Raw genomic sequence first — 22,538 nt, 5'->3', positions numbered from 1 at the left:
TATCAAATGCATTATTATTTTATCTTTTTATTCTAATGATACATTTTATACAAGATGTTTACGTATTTACTTATAGAATCATTAATAAGATAACCTAACTTATGAAAACGTGTRTGCTAGTCCACACATGTTTGTACAATATATTTATTCCAAATAATTATTTCTAATCTATTTAAATAAGATTACTATATTTAGTAAATGTATCATTTCAATCTTCATTTTTTTTAAATTTTAATTTATATTACATCTCAGCAATTTTAATTCAAGTAAAAAATTTATGCTCTATCATAAAAATTAAAATAATATACTTATTTTTTTTCTTTTAAAGCTGAAAGAATATGAGGTCATTGGGCGTAAACTCCCAACAGAAAAGGAGAAAACACCTCCTTTATATAAAATGAGAATATTTGCACCAGATGCAATAGTTGCCAAATCAAGATTTTGGTATTTCCTGCGTCAGTTGAAAAAGTTTAAGAAATCAACTGGAGAGATCGTATCACTTAAACAGGTACATATTAAATATATTATGATTAATATAAAATATAAATTCATATTGTTAATGGTTGTAACTTTAGATTCCAGAAAAGACTCCAATAAAAATAAAGAACTTTGGAATTTGGTTGCGATACGATTCTCGATCTGGAACACACAATATGTACAGAGAATACAGAGATTTATCTGTTAGCGGAGCTGTAACTCAATGTTACAGAGATATGGGAGCACGTCATCGTGCACGAGCTCATTCAATTCAAATAATTAAAGTTGAAGTGGTAAAGGCTGCAAATTGTCGAAGACCACAAGTTAAACAATTCCATGATTCAAAAATTAAATTCCCATTACCTAAAAGAATACATCATAAAAATCGTATGCCTCTCTTTAGTGTTCGTAAACCACGCACTTATTTCCTTTAAGTGTATTTACNTAAATTCCCATTACCTAAAAGAATACATCATAAAAATCGTATGCCTCTCTTTAGTGTTCGTAAACCACGCACTTATTTCCTTTAAGTGTATTTACATACAGCCTTTTATAAATTAATGCTCTAAGTATATAATTCTAAACTAATTAAACCGAATATTAATGTAATGTAATATAATATAATTTAATACAATACATTACATATATATCATTTGTATGTCAGCCTTAAATTTTATAATACAGTTTATTTGTGAAAACTTTATGTTTTACCCAAAATGATTAGCAGTTTTTAAAACGCATAAAAAAAATCTTATTATACACCAAAACTAGTTGTCATAATAAATAGCGAGGTTGTATCAAAATTAACAAGAAACGACTAATTTAATTTTGAAATTAAAGTTTTTTTGCTTGCTGTTGAACCTTTGAAAATAGCTTAATTTTGGTAGTATGCAACAAAAATTTTGTATTTCTCCTTGTGTCATTATCATAGTGATCAATGAATACTGTCATTTATATTCAGTTTAATACATGAAAATCAATGATTTACACTTGAGAAATAATAGGAGACTTACTTTGAAACCAGCAAAAAGAAAAATGAATTTTTATCAAAATTTTCATAAATAAACAAGAAAAATATTCATAGGAAACTACCTTACCATCATTTAGTAAGTAAAAACATTGAAGGCAATCATTTAATATATAAGTATATAAAAACATATATGTTATATGAAATATATTTCTAATAAATAATTTTTATATTAAATAATAGAAAAAATACTACAATTTTCTTATTAAATATGATAATAAAAATAATAAACATTTATTTAAGTAAATCAAATATTTTGATTTCCGGTTGCCATACTTATGACGATCTCTCTTTCCGACTAACACTCGTTGTTAAAGTTATACCAGAATGAAGGCAAAAGGAGAAGTGAGTAAATTATTTAATCGTATTGTGAAATCTATACATACTTATATATCAAATGCATTATTATTTTATCTTTTTATTCTAATGATACATTTTATACAAGATGTTTACGTATTTACTTATAGAATCATTAATAAGATAACCTAACTTATGAAAACGTGTGTGCTAGTCCACACATGTTTGTACAATATATTTATTCCAAATAATTATTTCTAATCTATTTAAATAAGATTACTATATTTAGTAAATGTATCATTTCAATCTTCATTTTTTTTAAATTTTAATTTATATTACATCTCAGCAATTTTAATTCAAGTAAAAAATTTATGCTCTATCATAAAAATTAAAATAATATACTTATTTTTTTTCTTTTAAAGCTGAAAGAATATGAGGTCATTGGGCGTAAACTCCCAACAGAAAAGGAGAAAACACCTCCTTTATATAAAATGAGAATATTTGCACCAGATGCAATAGTTGCCAAATCAAGATTTTGGTATTTCCTGCGTCAGTTGAAAAAGTTTAAGAAATCAACTGGAGAGATCGTATCACTTAAACAGGTACATATTAAATATATTATGATTAATATAAAATATAAATTCATATTGTTAATGGTTGTAACTTTAGATTCCAGAAAAGACTCCAATAAAAATAAAGAACTTTGGAATTTGGTTGCGATACGATTCTCGATCTGGAACACACAATATGTACAGAGAATACAGAGATTTATCTGTTAGCGGAGCTGTAACTCAATGTTACAGAGATATGGGAGCACGTCATCGTGCACGAGCTCATTCAATTCAAATAATTAAAGTTGAAGTGGTAAAGGCTGCAAATTGTCGAAGACCACAAGTTAAACAATTCCATGATTCAAAAATTAAATTCCCATTACCTAAAAGAATACATCATAAAAATCGTATGCCTCTCTTTAGTGTTCGTAAACCACGCACTTATTTCCTTTAAGTGTATTTACTTACAGCATTTTGTATATTGTCACTCTGAATACAAAATTCTAAACATTTTAAACTGAACATTATTGTACTACCGAAATTATTATCCTTGTACTTTTAATTAATTAAGTTCAAAAAATAACTCTGCTCTGCAGTCATTGGAGAAAAAAACGAACATAACCTAAGTATTCTTAGAAACTAAATATAATCAAAAAAATAACGTAGTCAAATATATCGCATGATTCATTTAGTAAACATTCGTTGAAATATGGTAAAGACGCGCATATGTTTAATTAAAGAGGTTAGTGCATGGATAGTTTTTCTTTATTCTTTTTCCTGTGTATATGCATATATATGTATGTATGTTGATATATAAAAAATGTATAGAAATAAATGATTAAATTTATGGAATATATAATATTATCAAAAATACATATTTATCTATGATAAGCAAGTTTCATTATATCAAGGATAGTCTTTGGTCACTGATATTACATCATGACTGTGTCATTCGCTTTAACAGTCGTCAGTAATACTCGGTGACGGCTAGAAGGACGTTGCATTGTGCGCAGGTTATGCCATATTAGTCAATTTTATCATGTAATTTGTATTGTCCAAATTAATACATAAAGGTTTGTTAAATAAGCGTAGTAATAATAATAAATCCAAAAAGAATTTTAAATTTCACTTAACAATTTAATCAATATGTTTACGTAAATAAAAAATAAACGAATAATAATAAAATTTTATTCTTTTATTACGTGTGACATCTACATATGCATTGATATTATTTGTTATTATATTTAATATTTAACTACTAGATATCTTTAACTGCATATGTATTTGTTATTTTCAATATAAGTTGGATTTAGATACGAATTTCAACAATATTTACTTTAGTGATATATATATATATATATATATTCTACAGATTATTGTGATAATTAAAAGTTAATTGTCAATTAATTTTTAGATTTAAAAGTAATGGGACAATCTCAGGACAGTAATTCGACTCCTCGTGTGCCATACGACGAGACCGGTGACAATGGATATATTCTTGGTAACAAATACATTCCACAGGAATTGTTAGCCGAATTTCTTTGTCACGTTGACAACACGACACTTTTAAATTGTCAACTGGTTTGTCAACATTGGAAAAGTTTAATACTCAATTATGTTTGGCGTAAGAAAGCTGAGATGACATTAACTCGTCCGCATACATTAGATACAGATATGCCTTGGAAAGCTTATTACTTGATAGCTAAAAAGAAACCTTTTGAAAGGAATTTAATAAAAAATCATTCAGGAGAACATGGAGTACAGAAGCATTGGAAAATCTTGACAGATGGTGGTGATCATTGGAAAGTTGAAAATCCACCAAAGGGAGTTCCACCTTTACCAAAGAACGATCCCGTTTTTGGAAAAAAAGAACATTGCTTCGTAACGTCTTACAATAGTTGTTTCAAAATTCAAACGATAGATTTAGAAGCTGAGGGATTAACATCCTACGTCTTGGACGTCTTGCAACCTACTATAGTGGTAACGAATTTAAAAATTAGAAGATTTTATATTTATCCGATACAAGAGATTAGTTTAATTAGCAAAAACGTGCTTTTCTTTAGGTAAGCGAATGGTATAGTTGTAGATGGGATTGTCCAGCTCATTACGAATGTACAGTCGAATTAATAGGGAGTGATAACAAAATGATGGATACATTCCAATTCCATGACGATATTGAAGGGGATAAACAAAATCAATGGTTACACGTTAGTCTTTACTTTTTCCTGCCTCCTTTAATAACCATACAATAATATTCATTAAGTATTAACTATCATTCATATACGTTCTTATTAAATAGATCAGTCACGAATTTAAAGACTACGGGCCTGGTCTTAAAAAAATTAGTTTCTATCATGGAGGAATGGATAAATCATTTTGGGCTGGTCATTACGGTAGTAAAATGGCTGGGGCTTGTGTTATTGTTAAAATACCTGAAAATGATGAACATCGATGTGACGACGACGATGATGATGATACAGATACAAATACGGATACAGATTCGGATACAAATAAAGCCTCTAATACGGAATAATAAATGAAAAACTAAATACATAATATGTGTAACTATATACGAAGTATTTTTTTCAATCGACAAGCATTATTATTATGAGCATAGATTAAATATTATTATTCTATCCAATTTCAAACGGAGCTCTTACAGTATATGCATTTCTATCTCTATTTGGCTCTGTATTTTGATTTGTAAGTATTTTTTATTAGAAAACTTGTGTTCTATAGTAAAAAAGAAAAAAATAACACAAAATTTTATCCCTTTCGCTTGAGTATAAAAAGAAATAAATTTCTTTAAAATAACTTCTCTCAAATGAAAAGTCGAATTAATTTATTTGTTTATTTTGTTAAGAATAAAAATAAAATATATATTATAAGCTGTTACATAATATCGCATAAAAAGATAATAATCATTAAAGCGGCTGAAACAACTTATTAAATTTTATTGGAGCATTTAAAGAATTTATATGTGAATGTAACTTCGGTAAAATAATATATATATAAAACAAAGTTAACATTATATATCATGCAATTATAATGAGAAGGTGTTGTAAAGTTTACAATCCTCGTTCGCGCACCTCATTTTTATATAAATAATATTATAAAGATAAAAAAATGTTTTTTAAAATTTTGTATATATGTACAAAGCAAATAGTTTGTATGTATATACAAAGATGCGAATAAAAAGTATCTGTGTTTTGTATATTTTGTATACACTCACATATATACGTGTCCATTCTGTTATTTAATATTTATTCCACTGCCTTTCTATTACGCGCAATGCAATGTTCATGGAAAGCGAATAAAAAAAAAAGAAATATGATAGATTTATTTTTAAACTTACTGTCACACATATAAAACTACAATTAATTTAATTTAAATGCTATTTCAACTAAATTCTGTGGCGCGGAATCTTGATAACATACATATAACTCTTTAGGATGCGGAGTCGTATATAATCGTCCTACGACCCAATACGTCGTATTTTCCCATTCGAAAAGAATACCATGTTCTTTAATGGCAATTAAACTTTTGTTTATCACAGTTTTATCCATATCTTGATTCAGCATTGTTTTAAAGCGTATCGTGTTGTGTAACAATTTATGTATCATATGCACGCATTTATTAAAATTTGTTAAAAGTTTATTGTCTTTAGATGAGGTATCGATCGGATGTGAGGACAATAAAATACCCTCGGTAATATCCAAATGTATGTAATGATATAAGTAATTTTTTTCTCCCGCAGTTAATTTGTTTGGCAATAAATACTCGACTTGATTCAACAAATTATCCCGTATATTGGATATATCGCTGTTCATTACTTGACTTTCGTTCTGAAAGAAAATATTCATTTGTTAATATACACGGTTCTTGTTGTTTTCTTTTGTAGAAAATAAAATAAAATCTATTCACTCTGTAAATATCTATATCGGAATCGCTATCGTCAGAATATTTAGATCCGCTGCTAATTTTTTCTCTAGTCGCTCGTCTTCCTAATATCGGCATTGCCTCGTCGCTAACTTCGCTTATTGCACCAGTTCCTTGACTTAACGAATCTTCTGACGTTTGCAAAGAATAAACTGGAAATATAACAATAGTTAATTTATTATTTATAAAAGAAACTAACTGCAATATTATTTAAATAATATTTACCCGATCCCAAAACCGTTGGACTTTCTTCTAGGTTGCGCTTTTTTAAAATGGAAGCTAATTCTTGAGTTTTTTTATTAGCAGAAGTATTAAGATTTGGTTTAGATATTACGTTTTGTACGTCCGATGATTTAATAAAGCCTAACAAATTTTCTGTTATGCTGGACGATTGTTTGGATAATATATTGTCTTCGTAAGGAATCACTTCCGGCCTAGCATTAGATGCGATCCATTTAGCGGCTAACGTTGTTATTCCAATTTTTTGTATATGTTTTAGAGTTTCCTGAGCTTCTTCTACATAAAACACATCTGGTCCTGTAGTATCGTCATACCTAATAAATCGAAAAATAATTTTTATTTTAATCAAAGATTAGAAGCATTAATACATAATATAATTTTGTTTTTACTTTGCAGTACAACCACCAGACTCTAAAAGAACTGCTAACAAATCGTGTTCGTAACCAACGATAAGTAAAAACCATTTCCCATTTGGAACTAATGGTTGATTAGTATTATGTTTATCGATATTTCCTCTATTACAAGATAATGGATAAACTCTTTTCCATATAACAAGAGATTTAACAGGTTCCGTATTAACCAAATTCAGTAAACCATTTTGTCGTAAAAATGCATGAATTTCAATTAAATCTTCGTGAGGTAAATGAGATCCCAGGAGATAATATTTATGGTATATGCAACTACCAAGTATTGTATACAATCTTTGACAATCCATAGGATCTTCATTCTATATGTTATACAAAAGAATTTTAATAAAAATTATTATTATTATAAATAACATATACTTTACACACACACACACAAAGAAATATATACCCAATCTCTATAATCCATAGCTTCCATTTCATTTAACGCAGCATCAATTTGTATTTGAGCATCTCTCGGCAAGTGAACAAAATGTGCTACTGAAAAGCTACTTTTGAATTTATAATTTTCAAGATTTCTTGTACAATATTGCAAGTCTACTTCGCTCTTCGGACTGTTAGTATTATCTTCAGAATTCTTTATATTTAATAATCTCTGCATAATTAGAAAGATAAAATGATCTATGCTATCATGATTTTCTTGATTCGTGAAACATTTCGTTAACGATTGATAAGTGAATTCTAAAGTTTTGACAATATCTGCAGATATCATACAAGCTTCTTCGAGACTACAACTGAAATATTATATAAGTTTTGTAAAGAAATATTATTTTCTAAATGATAGATAAATGTTTGTTATTTATATTTACCATTTATCTGGCAATGCAATTAACAATAATTCTTCTTTGCAAGGTATATATATAATATGCATTTCTTCTCCCGCTAAATGTACGGTTGTACTAAAAAAAAAAAAAATAATAATAATAATCATTAAAATTATAAATATAAAAAATTAGTAACAAAAATTTACCTGATCGGTTGTGCACCAACTATTTCTGGTAACAAATGATTTAACGTTATAAAAGCACCTCTTGCTGAACATAAATTAGAATGTATATTATCAGATCTTGGAAAAGAATATAAAACACCTTGTAATTCTTGACCCGTTTCCGAAAGATCCGTAGTACATAAATAAATAATCCCAAGTGGATAAATTAATAAGCTTTCCATTAAGTGCGTGCTCTCTCCTTTATTAACAATATTTTGCACTAATGTCGATTGCTAAAAATACAAATATTATACATTAAATTTGTAAATATCATTTATGCAATTTATGAATTATAAAATGCAGTTATACTTTTACTGTATTCATTCCAGGCACTTTTTCGGTAACGTCAATACCTGCTACTCTTTGAAGTTCTAACGTTACCTATATAAACAAATGTATATTATCTTAGGTATAATTTAATTATTATAAGAATATTAACTTTTTATGTATTGATAATACGAAGAGAATTATTATGCTCACATTAGTTGGAGTAGTTATCTCGGATAATACATAATCCAAGTTTTGGAATGTAACATTGTTCGAATTAATACTTTTCAACCAATCACCAATTTTAATATTTTTATTTTTTATAGCTTCTCCATCAGGTATAAACCCAGCAACCATGACTCTAACTTTATCCGAAAAAGTACCAGGTGTTATACCAAAATACGCTTCGCATAACGTTGCTCTACGTCCTAATTTATGTCTTTTTTCAGGATCAACCCACAAAGTAACTTCACGGATTTCACCTGCCTACAAAAAATGTATTAATTTTATTTATTATATATATTTTATAATTTTATTCTCATTATACAGGGTATCTGAAAAGGAGCTTCAAACCTCAGATATCTTATATATTAAAACTTTATCATCATAAGTACCTGAAAATCTCTAAAAGTAACTTCCTTATTTCCATTTCCTTCCTTTTCTTGAGTTCCTCTATTATTACCAATTGGATTAGTATTATTTTTCTTATTTCTTGTACTCCACCTTTTACTATCCTTACGTCTCAACAAACGCATAAGTTTACCAGCTCTGGTACTACGTCTTCTAGTTAATTCCGGTTGTGGACTTTTTCTTGAATCGTCGCAGGATGTATTAGCACTTGATAAAGTCTCTACTGGAGATTCTATGTAAAAAACTTCACCGTTTGGTCCAATTTCTGATTCCCATTCAATAATGGAGCTAAATTTAAAATTAAACATTAATAATTAATTTTAATACATTCAATATATTTTAATCACACACACACACACACAACATTTTATTTATTTCTCTAGTACCTGTCAGTGTCAGAATAATATGAACCCGTACTTGATCCGCTGTCACTTGCCCACCAATTGTGTTCGTTATCATCTTGTTTAATATTTTCTAAATGACATGTCTGATCGGGCTTTAATAATAATGTTTTACTTTCAGCATCGTTCATTTTTATACAAAATATTTGTTATACCTATTCTAATATGCATACAATTAATCAATCCATCAAAATAATTAAAAAAATATATTTCACATATATGTATGTGTATATATATATATATATATATATATGTGTGTGTATTTATAAATGTTAATTGTAATAATAGTATAATTAAAAGTACATTTACGTTTCGAATAGATTATTATAATTTTCTGTTTAGTTTTACCATGTTACACCTGTTGGAATTCGTATGTCTGGAAAGGTTGGGTCAATCTGACTACCTGAACCCAATGGTGTAGGAAAAAAGGGATCAACGCTATGGCTTTGTTTTCAATCATGTAACATATCGTACGAATATAAATGCAATTGCATATATACACACACTATAATATATACACATGCATATATTTATTTTAGATATTAAAATTAGCTTACTTAGAAAATAGTGTAAAGAAAAATAATAATAATTTATTTCTAATAAGTTCTTTTTTATGTTACACTATTTAAAAGTCAAGATTATATTTTGTAAAGTATTAAATAATCGTATAATTAAATACATTTAGTAGGTTTATAACAGGATAGGAATGAATGAAAGACGTCGAATAAATACTATTACACGTGCTCAAGTAAACTAAGAATGCACATTCCAAAGATTTTGTATGATAATGAATAGAAAGATAAAAAATTTACTTTTTATTAAAAAGAATAAAGAAGGATATTTAGAAAATAAATAAAAACAAACATTCACAAATTGTTATCATTTTCTTTCGTTTAAGTAAAAACGTCTCTTACTCGGGTGCTCAGTTGTTGCTGCTGCAAGTCTGCCAAAGTTGTAGATAAACAATGGTAAAAAAAAGCACAGAACATGAGCAGTTAATGGGGATAATTGTACCTAATTAATTAGACAATATTTTCAATTTAAAAAAAATATAATATTTCATTTTATCTAATCGATTGTTTTAATTTGGATGGCATAGATTTGATATCACTAAAATCTTTCTTCTTATGTGGATCAGGTAGAAAACATTTCCATAATCTCAATGTTTCATCAGCACCTGCACTAAGAACTGTAGTACCATCTGGAGACATTGCTAAATGTAATACGCGACTCGAATGTCCAGTTAATTCAGCAACTTTAGTCATTCCTGGATATTTCCATATTGTTAATTGATTTTGAGCATAACCATGACCTGAGATTATTTCTTTGTACGTCGAAGACCAAAGCAGTGAACATACTTGTGATTTTGTATCTATGCTATTCAAACAGGCTCCTATATTGAAAATAAAATTAATAAGTTAGATGAAGATAATTTATAATATTTCAATTAACATAATAAACAAATCGAATTATATATTTACCCGTATTACAATTCCAAAATTTAATCATTCTGTCTGCAGTACCGCCACCACTAGCTAAAATATTATTTTGCCAAGGACACCACGCGAGTGCTTTTACTGCAGCTTGATGTTGATTCATTGAATAAAGGGGTTGAGTTTGAGAATGATTTTGTCCTGAAACTACTGGCCATATATTAAGCATATTGTCATTGCCACCGCTAGCTAAATATTTTCCGTCTGGAGACCATTTCAAACCGCATACTTCTTGAGAGTGTGCATTTATAGAGGATATTAGGTGCTGACGTTGTCTGACATCGTGATGAATTATTTGTCCTCCTCTGAAAAGAAAAAATAAAATAAGAAAATATAAGATCTAATATCAAATAAACTTGATAAAATTAAGTATTTTTGAAATATTCATTAAATTACCTGCAGCCACTTGTTAAAATGTGAGAATTCCAGGCAAGTGAACCAACTCTTACAGCATGACCATTCATTACACGAACTCTTTTAACTTCACTACAATCCCATAATTCTGTATTACCTACTGTTGTACCAATTGCTAAATATGGACCTTCCTGAATCCACGCTACAGAACATACGTAATCGTTGCTTTCTAATTCAAATAATTGAGCTATAGTGCCTGATCCAGCATCCCATAAATATACGCTATTACCTAAAGCTACAGCTAAAACATTACTTTCTGACCAATCGATAAGATTTAAATCTGAAAATATAAATAACACACACACATATGTATAAAATATAAACCTATACACATATACAGAGTACATGGACATATCCTATTACATAAACTTAATAATATACTTACAATAGTCATCTATAATATCAGGAGCATCCAATATTCGATCAGGAGTTTGCGGAATATACCTTATAGAAGCTTTAACACTAGCCGGTGTTTTTGTTTGACTATAAACAACTCTTAATGGATTCTGATATCCTTCGGGTGGAGCTGGCGCTTTATTTTGATACGACAGAACTCTCATATTATTAATATCACCACCATGTAAATTTTCTCCTATCAAACGTTGCATTTCTTTTTTTGAAGGACTTATGTTATCTCCTTTCTCGCCATCTTGGTCCGTTTGTTGTTGCTGTTGTTGTTGTTGAATCTTAACAAAAAATTATATAAGTAAGAAATTAAATAAAAAAGGAATCGAATAAATTTATACCAATTGTCAACCTCAGCAAGAATAAATTTTTGTCAACAAAAAAAGAAAAAGAAAATGATTTAACTTTTATATTTTTTATTTTTAATTAGAACAAATTAGAAAGATATGATAAAGATTTTATTTTTTTTTCATATAATGAAAAATAGTAATATAAGAAAGAAAAATTAAACGTTAGTATTAAATTAAGCATTGGCATCCTTGAAGAGATGATTTATATAAAAAGGAAAAATACCTTATAATAGCCTAAATCAAAATTTGTTGTCGCTCTGCAAGGAATAAATCTGTCTCCACCATTGGGTGTATTGATGTTACGACCTGTTATCAATTTTTAAAATATATATATATTATAGTTAATTTTCACAATAACATGAATAATTGGTATAAAATAATAATATAATAATATATTTTCACAATAATAATAGAATAAAATTATCCTTGTGGAAAGTCTTACATACCAGGAGATTTTTTATTTACTTTAGACGGTGTCTTTTTATTTTTGGAATCATTCTTTTTCGTTGGGGTCTTTCCAATAGTTGTATTCACAAAAGATCCAGACATAGCTTTGAGTGATGAGTTAATACTAATATTACTGTAAAAAATATCATTAAAAAGATAATAACAATAAAAAATATTTTATTTTGATTAGATAAAAGAGTATAAGATAATTATAAAGGATTTGGTGCATTGCCTTGTATTTGGAATCTCTGAAGATTTTCTTTGCCAACGTGGGACTGGTCCTTTTATAGCTTCATCCATTCGGGTTATGTTATTTAATTCTTTCATATATTTTAAATTCGACATAATTATAAAAAAATTATTCGTGTAATAGTAATAATATTAATAATTAAAAAAAAACTTTACACTAAAAAATTGTAGTCCATTCACCAACGATTCTTGGCGAGGCAAATCTTTTTCTAAATTTCTTTTACGAAAATAAATAAATTAAATGAAGTTCCAAGGGTTACTTTTGTTTATCAACGTGTATCACGTAATTACTTTTTAAAAAAGAAACAAAATAAAGTAATTACATTAAGTATAAAATGGAAATATCTTCAACACTGTATTACAGAAGTATTCCTGAATCGGCTATGGGTCATTTAAACGAACGACTAAACATCTGAATAACTTCAAGCGACCGTTGTAATTTTGAATTTAATTCGTGTTTCCTTCAATAGGGTGGCGCTTTTAATCAATTGACTATTTGTCAAGAGAATTTTCATCGATAATATTTTTATTAAAATAAACTTAATTATCCCATAAAAACTTAAAAATAAATCGATTTAAATTGCATACATAATTAAATACAGATTTAAAATTAAAACAAAATTAAATCTATTTTATTTTGTGGATTTTAGGTACTTTGATTGGTTCGATGATAACTGAACCGACCAATCAAATTTGAACTACAATCCGCCATTTTGTTTGAGTTCAAATGTTTTAATCAAAAGTTTTTCTTCTCGATATACAGGATGGATAATTGCCATGAAATTTTAATATTAAAAGTAAGAATATATACTAATATTTTGAAAAATTCTACGTATATTTATCATCTCAATAATTTGTTCTTGCATATTAATCAATATTCAAAACGAACGACATTAATAAAACAATTTTATATTACAGGATAGAGAAAGAAAAATGATCTCACCGATGGAAATTAAAATGAATGGTAGGTAACGCAATATACCTTATTTTACGTTAACCTTACTTATATCGATTTTTCAATGTTTGTTATTAGTATATTACGCAGCTGATAAGAAGAAAGAGAAGGGTAAAAGGGATCGAAATGGTAGTTCATGCGACGTGCGCCGTAGTAACTTGGATCATCCTGTTGTAGGTGTAGTAAAAAAAGAGATAGAAAGACGTGGACATGCAAAAAGAAGGTTAAAGGTCGTGATGGTGTTCACCAAGAATTCTTGTCAAGTTTTAAAACCTTACAAAGTTCATTCAAATTAATTCGAAATATTTTCACTTATATTTTCTTTTTTATTCCTTTTTTCCTTCTTTCTTTCTCTATCTATCTATCTATATATATATATANTATATATATATATATATATATGTATATTTACATATATTATGTTTCTTTCATATATTATCTTTCTCATTGCTTCAGCCCCAAAGTAAATTAAACGTTCTTCAAAAAATCAAATCGAGTCTAACGCTGGATATTTCGATGTCTTCGAGTTCCGATCAGTTATCTTTTTTATTATTATTCTATTTTATCAATGATCTTTTATTAATAATTTTAAACGAAATATTAAGGTTATATTGGATAAATTCGAATACAGGCGCGTACAATTTAACATTCCATTGGTATCACCAATTTAACGCCTTGAGGCTAACCAACATGGTGGCAGGGGAATCAAAAATTGTTCTCCCATCGTACGGTGGATAATGAGAGGATTTTATTATCAAGAAATTCAAAAAATCTCAAGTGACCTGACAAATCATTTACCAAAGGACAACTATGATGCACGGTTAAATTATTTGTTCTAATGCGAAAGAGAGAAAGTTTAATAATGTCCTACGTACAAATAACGAAAAGAAAAGGTTAAACTGACTACTGCTACTGCAAGAGAGAGAAAGAGATAAAAAGAGAAAGTAAGGCAGAAAGAGAGAGACAGATAGATAGGTAGACTTGGCAACGTAACAACTGATCAACCCGCCCCTTAAACTCAAGTTTGAATCTTTTAACGGTCACGCAAGTAAGTATCAAGCGTCGTCTTACTTGATTTATAATCTTACTTATCTTAGTTTCTATGACGATCGTTTATTACTCTTATAATGGTGTATTGAAATCGTCATCGATGTTCTTAGATTCATACTAATCTATATTAATATGCGTGGGTCGGTGAAATCCAGTTTACCTTTGATATCACCCACTCTAACCTTTTCCGCATGTTTACTCATACTGGATGCTAGAATTAGTTAACATATTTTTGTTCTTCTTTTATCCTTTATTTAATTACGCGTTTCATCGAACAGGTTCGTCTGTACGCTATTTATTTTTCTGGACGTTCAATTATCTTATTCAGGATGGAAGTTAATGACGAAGTCTTGGTTTGTGCAGCTGAAATTATTAAAGGTAACAATCAATGTTACTTTATATTGTTTTTATTTTAATTGATTTATTTTTAATATATATCTTTTACTTATTACTTTAGTTGGTCTCCTTTGTATTATTATTTTTTTTAATTACTTATCCTTTTCTAGAATCTTATCATTTACATTTTATTTACATTTTAATTACTTACATTGCTACTTATGTTTAGATCGATTGTACTTTGCGACATTAGAAACAACAGTGAAACCCAAAAGTACGACCAACACGCATTACTTCAGCATCGATGATGAATTAGTCTATGAGAATTTTTATGCCGACTTTGGTCCGTTAAACTTAGCCATATTGTATCAGTATTGTCAAAAAGTTAATAAAAAACTCAAAGCAGTGATTCTGTGTAAAAAGAAAATTGTACATTATACTACAATGCATCCAGAAAAAAGAGTCAATGCCGCATTTCTGATAGGAAGCTACGCTGTAAGAACATAATCGTGATAGTTTAGTATTATATATTGCTAATACGTAAATATATTTATATTTATGTAATTTCATTTGATTTATTTCAGATACTGTATTGCAAACGTACAGTGAAAGAAGTTTTTGATTGTTTGACTAATTGTCCTAACAGTCCACCATTTATAATGTTCCGTGATGCTTCGGTTGGTTCTCCGTGTTATAAAATATCTTTATACGAATGTTTAAGTGCTATTGACAAGTGCCATCGACTTGGTTTTTTCAATTTTCAAGATTTTCGTGTTAAGGAATACGAACATTTTGAAAGGGTTGAAAATGGTGATTTAAATTGGATTGTTCCGGGAAAGTTCATCGCTTTCTGTGGACCACATGCTAAATCCAAAATTGAGAATGGTACATAATAAATAAAAAGATATTCTATAATCTTTAATGCAGAATATAAATGTTTTAAATATCAAATTTTATTTTCAGGGTATCCGTTGCATGCACCAGAATCATATTTCGATTACTTCAGACGTAATAATGTCTCTACAATTATACGACTTAATACTAAAATCTACGATGCATCTAGTTTTACAGATGCGGGATTTGAACACAAAGATCTTTTCTTCGTGGATGGTTCAACCCCAACAGATTCAATAATGCGTCAATTTCTAAAAATCTCCGAAAATGCTAGTGGTGCTGTAGCTGTACATTGTAAAGCAGGTCTTGGCAGAACTGGTTCACTTATAGGCTGTTATATTATGAAACATTATCATTTAACTGCTCATGAAACAATAGCATGGATTAGAATATGCAGGCCAGGTTCTGTTATTGGACATCAACAGCAATGGCTAGAAAAGTGAATATTTTTACTGAAATGCTTTTATTGTCTTTGGTATACGAAACAGTTGTTTTTATACATCAGATTTGTTAACAGTACATTTTTATTGGAGTAAAAGTAAAATTCTCTTTTATCCTTCAGAAAAGAAGCGTTTCTTCACTCGTTGCTGAAAGAACCGCTACACTCTGATAATAGAAATCCAATACATAAATATGGTATATATTCAATAATGGGAAGACCTAAGACCTCATTCTTATTAAATCCGAATAATAATCGTGTCATACAAGATAATGTTTCTGGAATAATGCATAGAGTTGATGGAATCAAATTGGATGATTCTACTTCTATAGCAACTCTTAAAACAACTAATAGACACCCATCCTCGACGTTAACGCAAGGCGACAAATTAAATCAAATTAAAGCTAGGAGAAGAAGGTTACGAATAAATCAATCTTCTCTGGGCACTCCTCCTGGATCATCGACAGTTGTTCAGTAAGTATATTTATTTGTATATAAAATTTGATAATTATTTGTGTTATTTAATGCAAACATATATTTAATACAAATAATTATCAGTCCATATCTAGGACCATTACTGCAAACTAGAAATCAAAAAGGAGCAGCTATAGCTACATTAGCTGGAAATAAAGAGAAAGGTCCTTTAAAAAGTTTGCTTGCACGGTCGACAACAACAACAACAGTTGTCAAAAGGTCAGATTATCTGACTCTATTGTTATTCCTATTTATGTTATTTTATTATTTTTTAACTTACTTTATTCCCATTACTACCCTTTGCCTCGGAGATCTAAATAACACGCTTAAAATAATATTAATATAGAAAACGCAATATTAATAAAAAAGCACAACTTATAAATAATTTACTGTAGATATCGCACGTTATAATAACTATATTTTAGAAACCTTTTTATATTCTATAGAAATTGTAAAAACGGTGGTTGGCTGACGATCAACAATAGCTACGATCCGTCTACTCGCCGTGTTAGATCTAAACCAACAACACAGATCCATAGTATCAACAACAATACAACTACTACTGCTTCTGTCACATCTATGTCTATATCCAAAACAGTAACTAAGGCGAGTATGAGAAGTTCCTGCATCTCAGAGGCCCGTGCTACAAACTCGTCTACAAATCATTCGGTTGCACAACCACAACCAGGCATGAATATGATTCTTAGGTCAGCAGACCGTGTTACCCGCTATCATTCTCTCAGGCAGTAAGTCTCAATTAACTGTTACTTTCCAAAATTGTTACAGTGTAACAATTTTATACTTTTTCTTCTTTCTCTTTTGTTGGCTATCTTGGTGTCTCATGATGAGATGCATCAGAAATCCTTTATTTCTTATTCTTCTTAAAACTTTTTCTTAGGCTTGCTTTTTTATCATTCCCTTCATGTATTTAATATTTTGCTTTCATTTACTAACAAGAAGTCCAATAATAAGATGTTAGAAAGCATGAATTTGTATATATATATATATATATATATATATATATAATATACTGTATAGCTTATAGTTGTAGTGAATTTTTTTGTTATTTAGTTTCAGCATTATTCAATTTATATTCGATCTATATTATACAATATTTTCACAAGGAAAGAATAAAAAGGAAGAAATGAAAGATAGAAATAAAAATAAAAAGAGGAAAGAAAAGAAAAAGAATAATAAACAATATATACATTTAATCAAATGAAGTTAATGATCAAACAAATAACATTTTTTTGGAGCTTATTTTTAAAAGATTTCTTCAAAAAACTAACAAGAACTAACTGGAATCTAACAAAAAATAGATTATATTTCTAAATACGTATAATATTTTTAGGTATTTTACTTGTGCAATTTGTATAATTATGATAGTGGCTCAAAAATTATAAAAATTTATTTTATGATTTATTTTATATTATAAAATCATAAAATTAATTTTTCTAATTTTTTAACTTACATTAGTTCATTGTTATAATTATCAGAACATTTATTTAGATAATATAAAAAGAAAAGTTAATTTTATACAATTACAGTAATAAAAAATAAATTGTTAATATCAATCAATGGAACACACATACACAAAACATTATGCTACCTGCAATATGAGTGTTGTTTGAATTTTTATATTGTGGCATGTGGACTATAACGTTATTTTTTACGATATTACTTGGGCCTGGACAAATAACAAATTCAAACGATTATATTAATAATAAAAATTGTACAATGTTCATCCTTTCATTTATATTACATATAAAAATATGCACTTAACGTTGTATATTGATGTCATATTCATATATCTATAGTTCATTTACAATCAGTAGACTTATTGACTTGTAATATATCCTTACATATATATTACTTTGATGGACTATACTTATATACATTTGACCAGGCCTTAATATGGTATGTATGTAAAACAAATTTTTCGCTTAAGCATGAAGTAGCTACAGTGGAGGTGGCTAACAAACCGATCCCATCAATTTCTATGACTTGCAGTGCGCGCACGACAAAAAGTTGTAAAACTGCATTTATCAGATGACTAACCGATATTCTCAGTGGCGTGGGGGAGGACAATCCAGTAACCCGAGCGTCCCACCAGCGTCGAAGATCTCATCGCTTAAACCCCATCATTCAATAAATGCACTTCAATGATCTTTGATATTTGTATAAACGAATGCAGGTTAGATAGATTCTTTTATTATCGAGAAAAAATTCCAAATATATATCTATAGTCATTTTCTTATTGCATATTTTTCTTTTTCTTTTAATAAAAAACAAGTATTTATCTCACTAGTTAAACTAAAATATATTCAAATTCTTTAAAGGAATATCGTCAAAATGGTGATAAAAACTTATCACATTTAATACGTACATACAATTATGCAATTTTACTTTTAATCGTTCTTCCAATTTGTGAAACGTTGAACGTTCACATTAAAAGAAAAAAAAAGGCCAAGACAGGAAATTGTCACTTTTATCATTGTCATCATAATCTCTTTTCTATTAATCTTCTGCTGGTCAGACAAATAGAAAAGTATAATAAATATATTTCCGCAAGATTGTGTTGATTTCGATTAATTGTCTAATTGGATTGTTCGTTATCTTTTCTTTCAATCAGATCATAATATTCAGATTTAATTTTACCTTTATTTCTCGATATACATAGTAAAATGTAAGAATCTTATTACCGAGTTCTTTATTGTAAGACAATTCGTGACATGTAATAACAAAGTGAATTTGAAAATGACTATTTGTCTATCATTGAAATACAAAAGTTTTGTATCGATGCATTACATTACATCACATATAACTTTCGCGTAACCATTCTGTAAATAATAATTAAAAACAACTAAGTCTTTAGATAGATTGGATATTTTTCTTAAATGTGTTTCATCGCTTTTTGAGCTCGGTAAATGGCATTGGGGGACAAAAATTTGCAATTCTACAGTGCACACAAACCTTATATATATATATAGAACTAGTTTATATGTTATTAACAAAGTATATATAATTGTCTTTCAATGTATTAAAGAAGAAAATTGAAAACAATAGTGTATAGATATAATAATTATATCGTTTCTTTTGCCAGCAACGCATGTGCGTGTACGCGTATGCGTTAAAGGCAAAAAGAAAAAATTGTATGTATCATAACATCTCCTTCTAATTTTAAATCAAATAGAAAATAACTTATCAGAAGCTATAGTTATTTTCAAAAATTATATTACACTTCATATTAACACTTGTTATAATATTATAATAATGTATGTAAGGCATAGTCATTCAAAATCTGTATTTAAGTAGAACACGTTAATCCTTTGCAGTCGTAAATTAGTAAGTTGTATCTTGCATCTACACGCTAATCATTTATTGTTCATACACGTCGCACTGTGCGAATATCGCAATATTATAATTAATACAAAAAATTAATGGATTTGAAAATAATTATAATTAATACGACTGTAAAGGGTTAAAAAAAAAAGAGAAGGTATAAATATTCAAAATGCTACACATGGCTTCATCGTGGTGCAAAAATTATTTTCAAATCTTTTGACCGTACGATTATATTTTATCGCAATCGTTCATGTAAATCTATTCAAGTTTCTTTCTCTTTTACATTTTTGTAACAACGTTAACTTAAAAACATATCACGAAAAATATAATTATAATAATCTGAGAAGAAGTCAATATTTAAAACGCTAATTGTAAATATATTCTCCATTATTATTATCATTATTATTAAGTAAAATATTTAAGCAAGTATTTAAATTACTTTTTTCTCTTTTTTTTTATTCTCTTTTTAATGCAAAAATTAAAAATCTAGTCTAATATATACGATTAAAAAATTTATCTCTTGTTGTACATATCAAAGGATTTGAAAACGAAAAGAAATATTTCTAATCCTGATGTAGCAATGTGTAGAATGTATATAAAATTATTTAAAATAAGTATAACACCAATGTTATAAGCTGTTACCATTATGGATTAATATTCGCAGTCCCTTTTAATTAAATTTTTTAGAGATATCCAATAATTGAATAAATTATTTGATTTTTATATCAAATAATGTAATATATTATTCGATGTGTATTTCTTTTCTTTTTCCTTTTTTTCTTTTTCAAAAAATTACGTAATCCATCATAGCAGCTTATACATTTTGCGATATCACAAAAGATGGAATTTTATATAATTCGCCATGCGAAGACACAATATTGTAATATTTATACATCATGGTTGTTTCTAACAACTTAGTCAAATGTTCTTTGCTCTTAGATGATGCACAGAAATATTTTACTGTGGAGAATCCACAGGAAATGATTCTAAGGAATTGCATAAATTTACATTAAGTAATATGAATAACAAATAGAATGCCATTTCCAAATATATTACAGTATAATGATTCATGCGGATTGAAAGAACAGTTCGCATGTAATTACAACCACGTACATTATATGAGGTTTAAAATATTTCTGTAATTCACTTAAAACAAACAAACAAACAAACAAAAAAATATATAAAATAAAATAAAATAAAATCAACAAAAAAACAAGGAATAATAATATTAATAATAATAATAATAATAATAGTGAAGTAGTAATTATTAGTAGCGTATAAAAAGAAATATTCTGTTTTCCATTAACACTTTTTAAATAAAACTAATGTTTCTAATAATAACAAATACACGAATGCTTTTGATGTATATGCGTATATCACGTGTACCAAGAAAAAATTTGTTGTATGTATGACTTTTTATGCAGATGCAATAAGAGGAAGCATTTAAAAAAAATAAAAATTGCTTACACAGATATTGTCATTGACGTATGACAAGCAAACTATTTTAGTAATACGATATAATCGATGTGTCATAGCAGATCCTAGAAAAATAGGATCTTAGAGAGAAAATGAAAATGTTTTATAGATTTGAAAATATTTGCTGAGAATTGTAGATATATATGAATTACTTCTTTTGTATTTCTAACAAATAATTTATTTCACGATTAGAAATCAATTATTTTATTAGCTCGAAAAATCACTTTATGGTTTTTATTATTTTTTTAAGATAAAAGGATTATAAATCGGCATAAAAAATTGTTAAGGCCTAAGAGTATGAATAGAATTATTATTACGATAATAAAATTTTAATTAAATGTGGTTGCGAATTGAACGTCGAAAAAAAAAACTCTTTTAAGCGAATAAATACTTTATTAGAAATAATCTAACGCACTATGGGTTGTATAAAAGTAACATTTATGATTGGTTAATATTTATTTGTAATTGTAGATTATTTAGCTCTAAAAAATTAAAAAAAAAAATTAATTTAAAAGTAATTCGTGTTGAGATAACTGTGATATAATAAGCACACACTTTTAATCTTTCTATTGAAAGAGGTTTGGCCATTTTTAAACTATAAGATATTAATAAATATGTCTCAAAAAAAAGGCCTCCCTTTTTATATATTTGTTGCAAGAAAAAAAACACACATCACATATTACTAACACACACGACCAATTATCTAATTTTTCCACTTTTCTATGTAATGTTACATTTGTCCCGTCTAATATCGATATAAATTGACTATGTTAATATATGATGTGTTATGATTCAAATGTAATGTTACATGCAGAGAAAGAGAAAGAGAATTCTATTTAAATAATTATTAAACGTGTGTACAATTAAATAATGCACTTTTGAAAAATATCTTTATTCGCTGTTAAGCTTATGTTAAAGTTTAGCATATCGGTATAATTAAAAATAATAAGATAAATACTGATAAAGTAT

At 27.9% G+C, this 22,538-nt stretch overlaps 6 protein-coding genes across 14 annotated transcripts in view; 4 read left to right on the top strand and 2 right to left on the bottom strand.

The window, feature by feature from the left end:
- Positions 1 to 1,082, top strand: part of LOC106791770 (60S ribosomal protein L18a) — a 5,549-nt gene extending 4,467 nt beyond the window's left edge. The window contains exons 2-4 of one of the 2 annotated variants that reach the window (XM_014757670.1): positions 329 to 508; positions 576 to 829; positions 926 to 1,082. In XM_014757670.1, coding sequence (XP_014613156.1) covers positions 329 to 508; positions 576 to 829; positions 926 to 1,007 — 516 coding nt within the window. In that variant the 3' untranslated portion in view covers positions 1,008 to 1,082. The other variant, XM_014757669.1, reaches the window with a different exon arrangement.
- Positions 1,083 to 1,744: 662 nt separating this feature from the next.
- Positions 1,745 to 2,874, top strand: LOC106791781 (60S ribosomal protein L18a). Its single transcript, XM_014757698.1, has 3 exons — positions 1,745 to 1,849; positions 2,224 to 2,403; positions 2,471 to 2,874. The coding sequence occupies exons 1-3, from the start codon at positions 1,832 to 1,834 to the stop codon at positions 2,804 to 2,806; spliced, it is 534 nt and encodes a 177-aa protein (XP_014613184.1). The 5' UTR covers positions 1,745 to 1,831; the 3' UTR covers positions 2,807 to 2,874.
- Positions 2,850 to 4,920, top strand: LOC106791780 (F-box only protein 44-like). 2 transcript variants are annotated; one of them, XM_014757696.1, is made up of 4 exons: positions 2,850 to 3,094; positions 3,767 to 4,332; positions 4,416 to 4,559; positions 4,652 to 4,920. In XM_014757696.1, exons 2-4 carry the CDS (start codon positions 3,778 to 3,780, stop codon positions 4,883 to 4,885), a joined length of 933 nt encoding a protein of 310 aa, XP_014613182.1. In that variant the 5' UTR covers positions 2,850 to 3,094; positions 3,767 to 3,777; the 3' UTR covers positions 4,886 to 4,920. The 2 variants fall into 2 exon arrangements, with proteins under 2 accessions (XP_014613182.1, XP_014613181.1); XM_014757695.1 differs by having other exon boundaries at positions 3,094 to 3,425.
- A 2-nt stretch (positions 4,921 to 4,922) lies between these two features.
- On the bottom strand, positions 4,923 to 9,608 carry LOC106791777 (protein inturned). 2 transcript variants are annotated; one of them, XM_014757686.1, is made up of 12 exons: positions 9,591 to 9,608; positions 9,228 to 9,337; positions 8,826 to 9,129; positions 8,425 to 8,697; positions 8,254 to 8,325; positions 7,927 to 8,177; positions 7,766 to 7,855; positions 7,348 to 7,690; positions 6,921 to 7,258; positions 6,517 to 6,845; positions 6,277 to 6,443; positions 4,923 to 6,197 (listed from the first exon to the last, which is right to left on the bottom strand). In XM_014757686.1, the coding sequence occupies exons 1-12, from the start codon at positions 9,591 to 9,593 to the stop codon at positions 5,730 to 5,732; spliced, it is 2,748 nt and encodes a 915-aa protein (XP_014613172.1). In that variant the 5' UTR covers positions 9,594 to 9,608; the 3' UTR covers positions 4,923 to 5,729. The 2 variants fall into 2 exon arrangements, with proteins under 2 accessions (XP_014613172.1, XP_014613171.1); XM_014757685.1 differs by lacking the exon at positions 9,591 to 9,608 and having other exon boundaries at positions 9,228 to 9,469.
- Positions 9,609 to 10,280: 672 nt separating this feature from the next.
- LOC106791779 (cell division cycle protein 20 homolog) lies at positions 10,281 to 13,015 on the bottom strand. The gene is made up of 7 exons (XM_014757694.1): positions 12,584 to 13,015; positions 12,351 to 12,484; positions 12,128 to 12,210; positions 11,535 to 11,835; positions 11,132 to 11,429; positions 10,724 to 11,040; positions 10,281 to 10,635 (listed from the first exon to the last, which is right to left on the bottom strand). The coding sequence occupies exons 1-7, from the start codon at positions 12,694 to 12,696 to the stop codon at positions 10,307 to 10,309; spliced, it is 1,575 nt and encodes a 524-aa protein (XP_014613180.1). The 5' UTR covers positions 12,697 to 13,015; the 3' UTR covers positions 10,281 to 10,306.
- A 513-nt stretch (positions 13,016 to 13,528) lies between these two features.
- LOC106791778 (dual specificity protein phosphatase CDC14B) lies at positions 13,529 to 21,967 on the top strand. 6 transcript variants are annotated; one of them, XM_014757689.1, is made up of 11 exons: positions 13,529 to 13,564; positions 13,634 to 13,785; positions 14,187 to 14,603; positions 14,884 to 14,983; positions 15,171 to 15,436; positions 15,526 to 15,826; positions 15,905 to 16,274; positions 16,398 to 16,748; positions 16,833 to 16,967; positions 17,195 to 17,494; positions 18,819 to 21,967. In XM_014757689.1, exons 4-11 carry the CDS (start codon positions 14,935 to 14,937, stop codon positions 18,898 to 18,900), a joined length of 1,854 nt encoding a protein of 617 aa, XP_014613175.1. In that variant the 5' UTR covers positions 13,529 to 13,564; positions 13,634 to 13,785; positions 14,187 to 14,603; positions 14,884 to 14,934; the 3' UTR covers positions 18,901 to 21,967. The 6 variants fall into 6 exon arrangements, with proteins under 6 accessions (XP_014613175.1, XP_014613177.1, XP_014613173.1 ...); XM_014757691.1 differs by lacking the exons at positions 13,529 to 13,564; positions 13,634 to 13,785 and having other exon boundaries at positions 13,985 to 14,603; positions 16,004 to 16,274; XM_014757687.1 differs by lacking the exons at positions 13,529 to 13,564; positions 13,634 to 13,785 and having other exon boundaries at positions 13,985 to 14,603.
- The last annotated feature ends 571 nt before the right edge of the window (positions 21,968 to 22,538 follow it).

This window comes from Polistes canadensis, unplaced genomic scaffold (assembly GCF_001313835.1).
Source record: "Polistes canadensis isolate GaletaPanama2010 unplaced genomic scaffold, ASM131383v1 scaffold_342, whole genome shotgun sequence".
NCBI classification, from domain to species: Eukaryota; Metazoa; Arthropoda; class Insecta; order Hymenoptera; family Vespidae; genus Polistes; species Polistes canadensis.
Note: the sequence above shows the minus strand (reverse complement) of the source record. Positions and strands in the feature narration are given on the sequence as shown.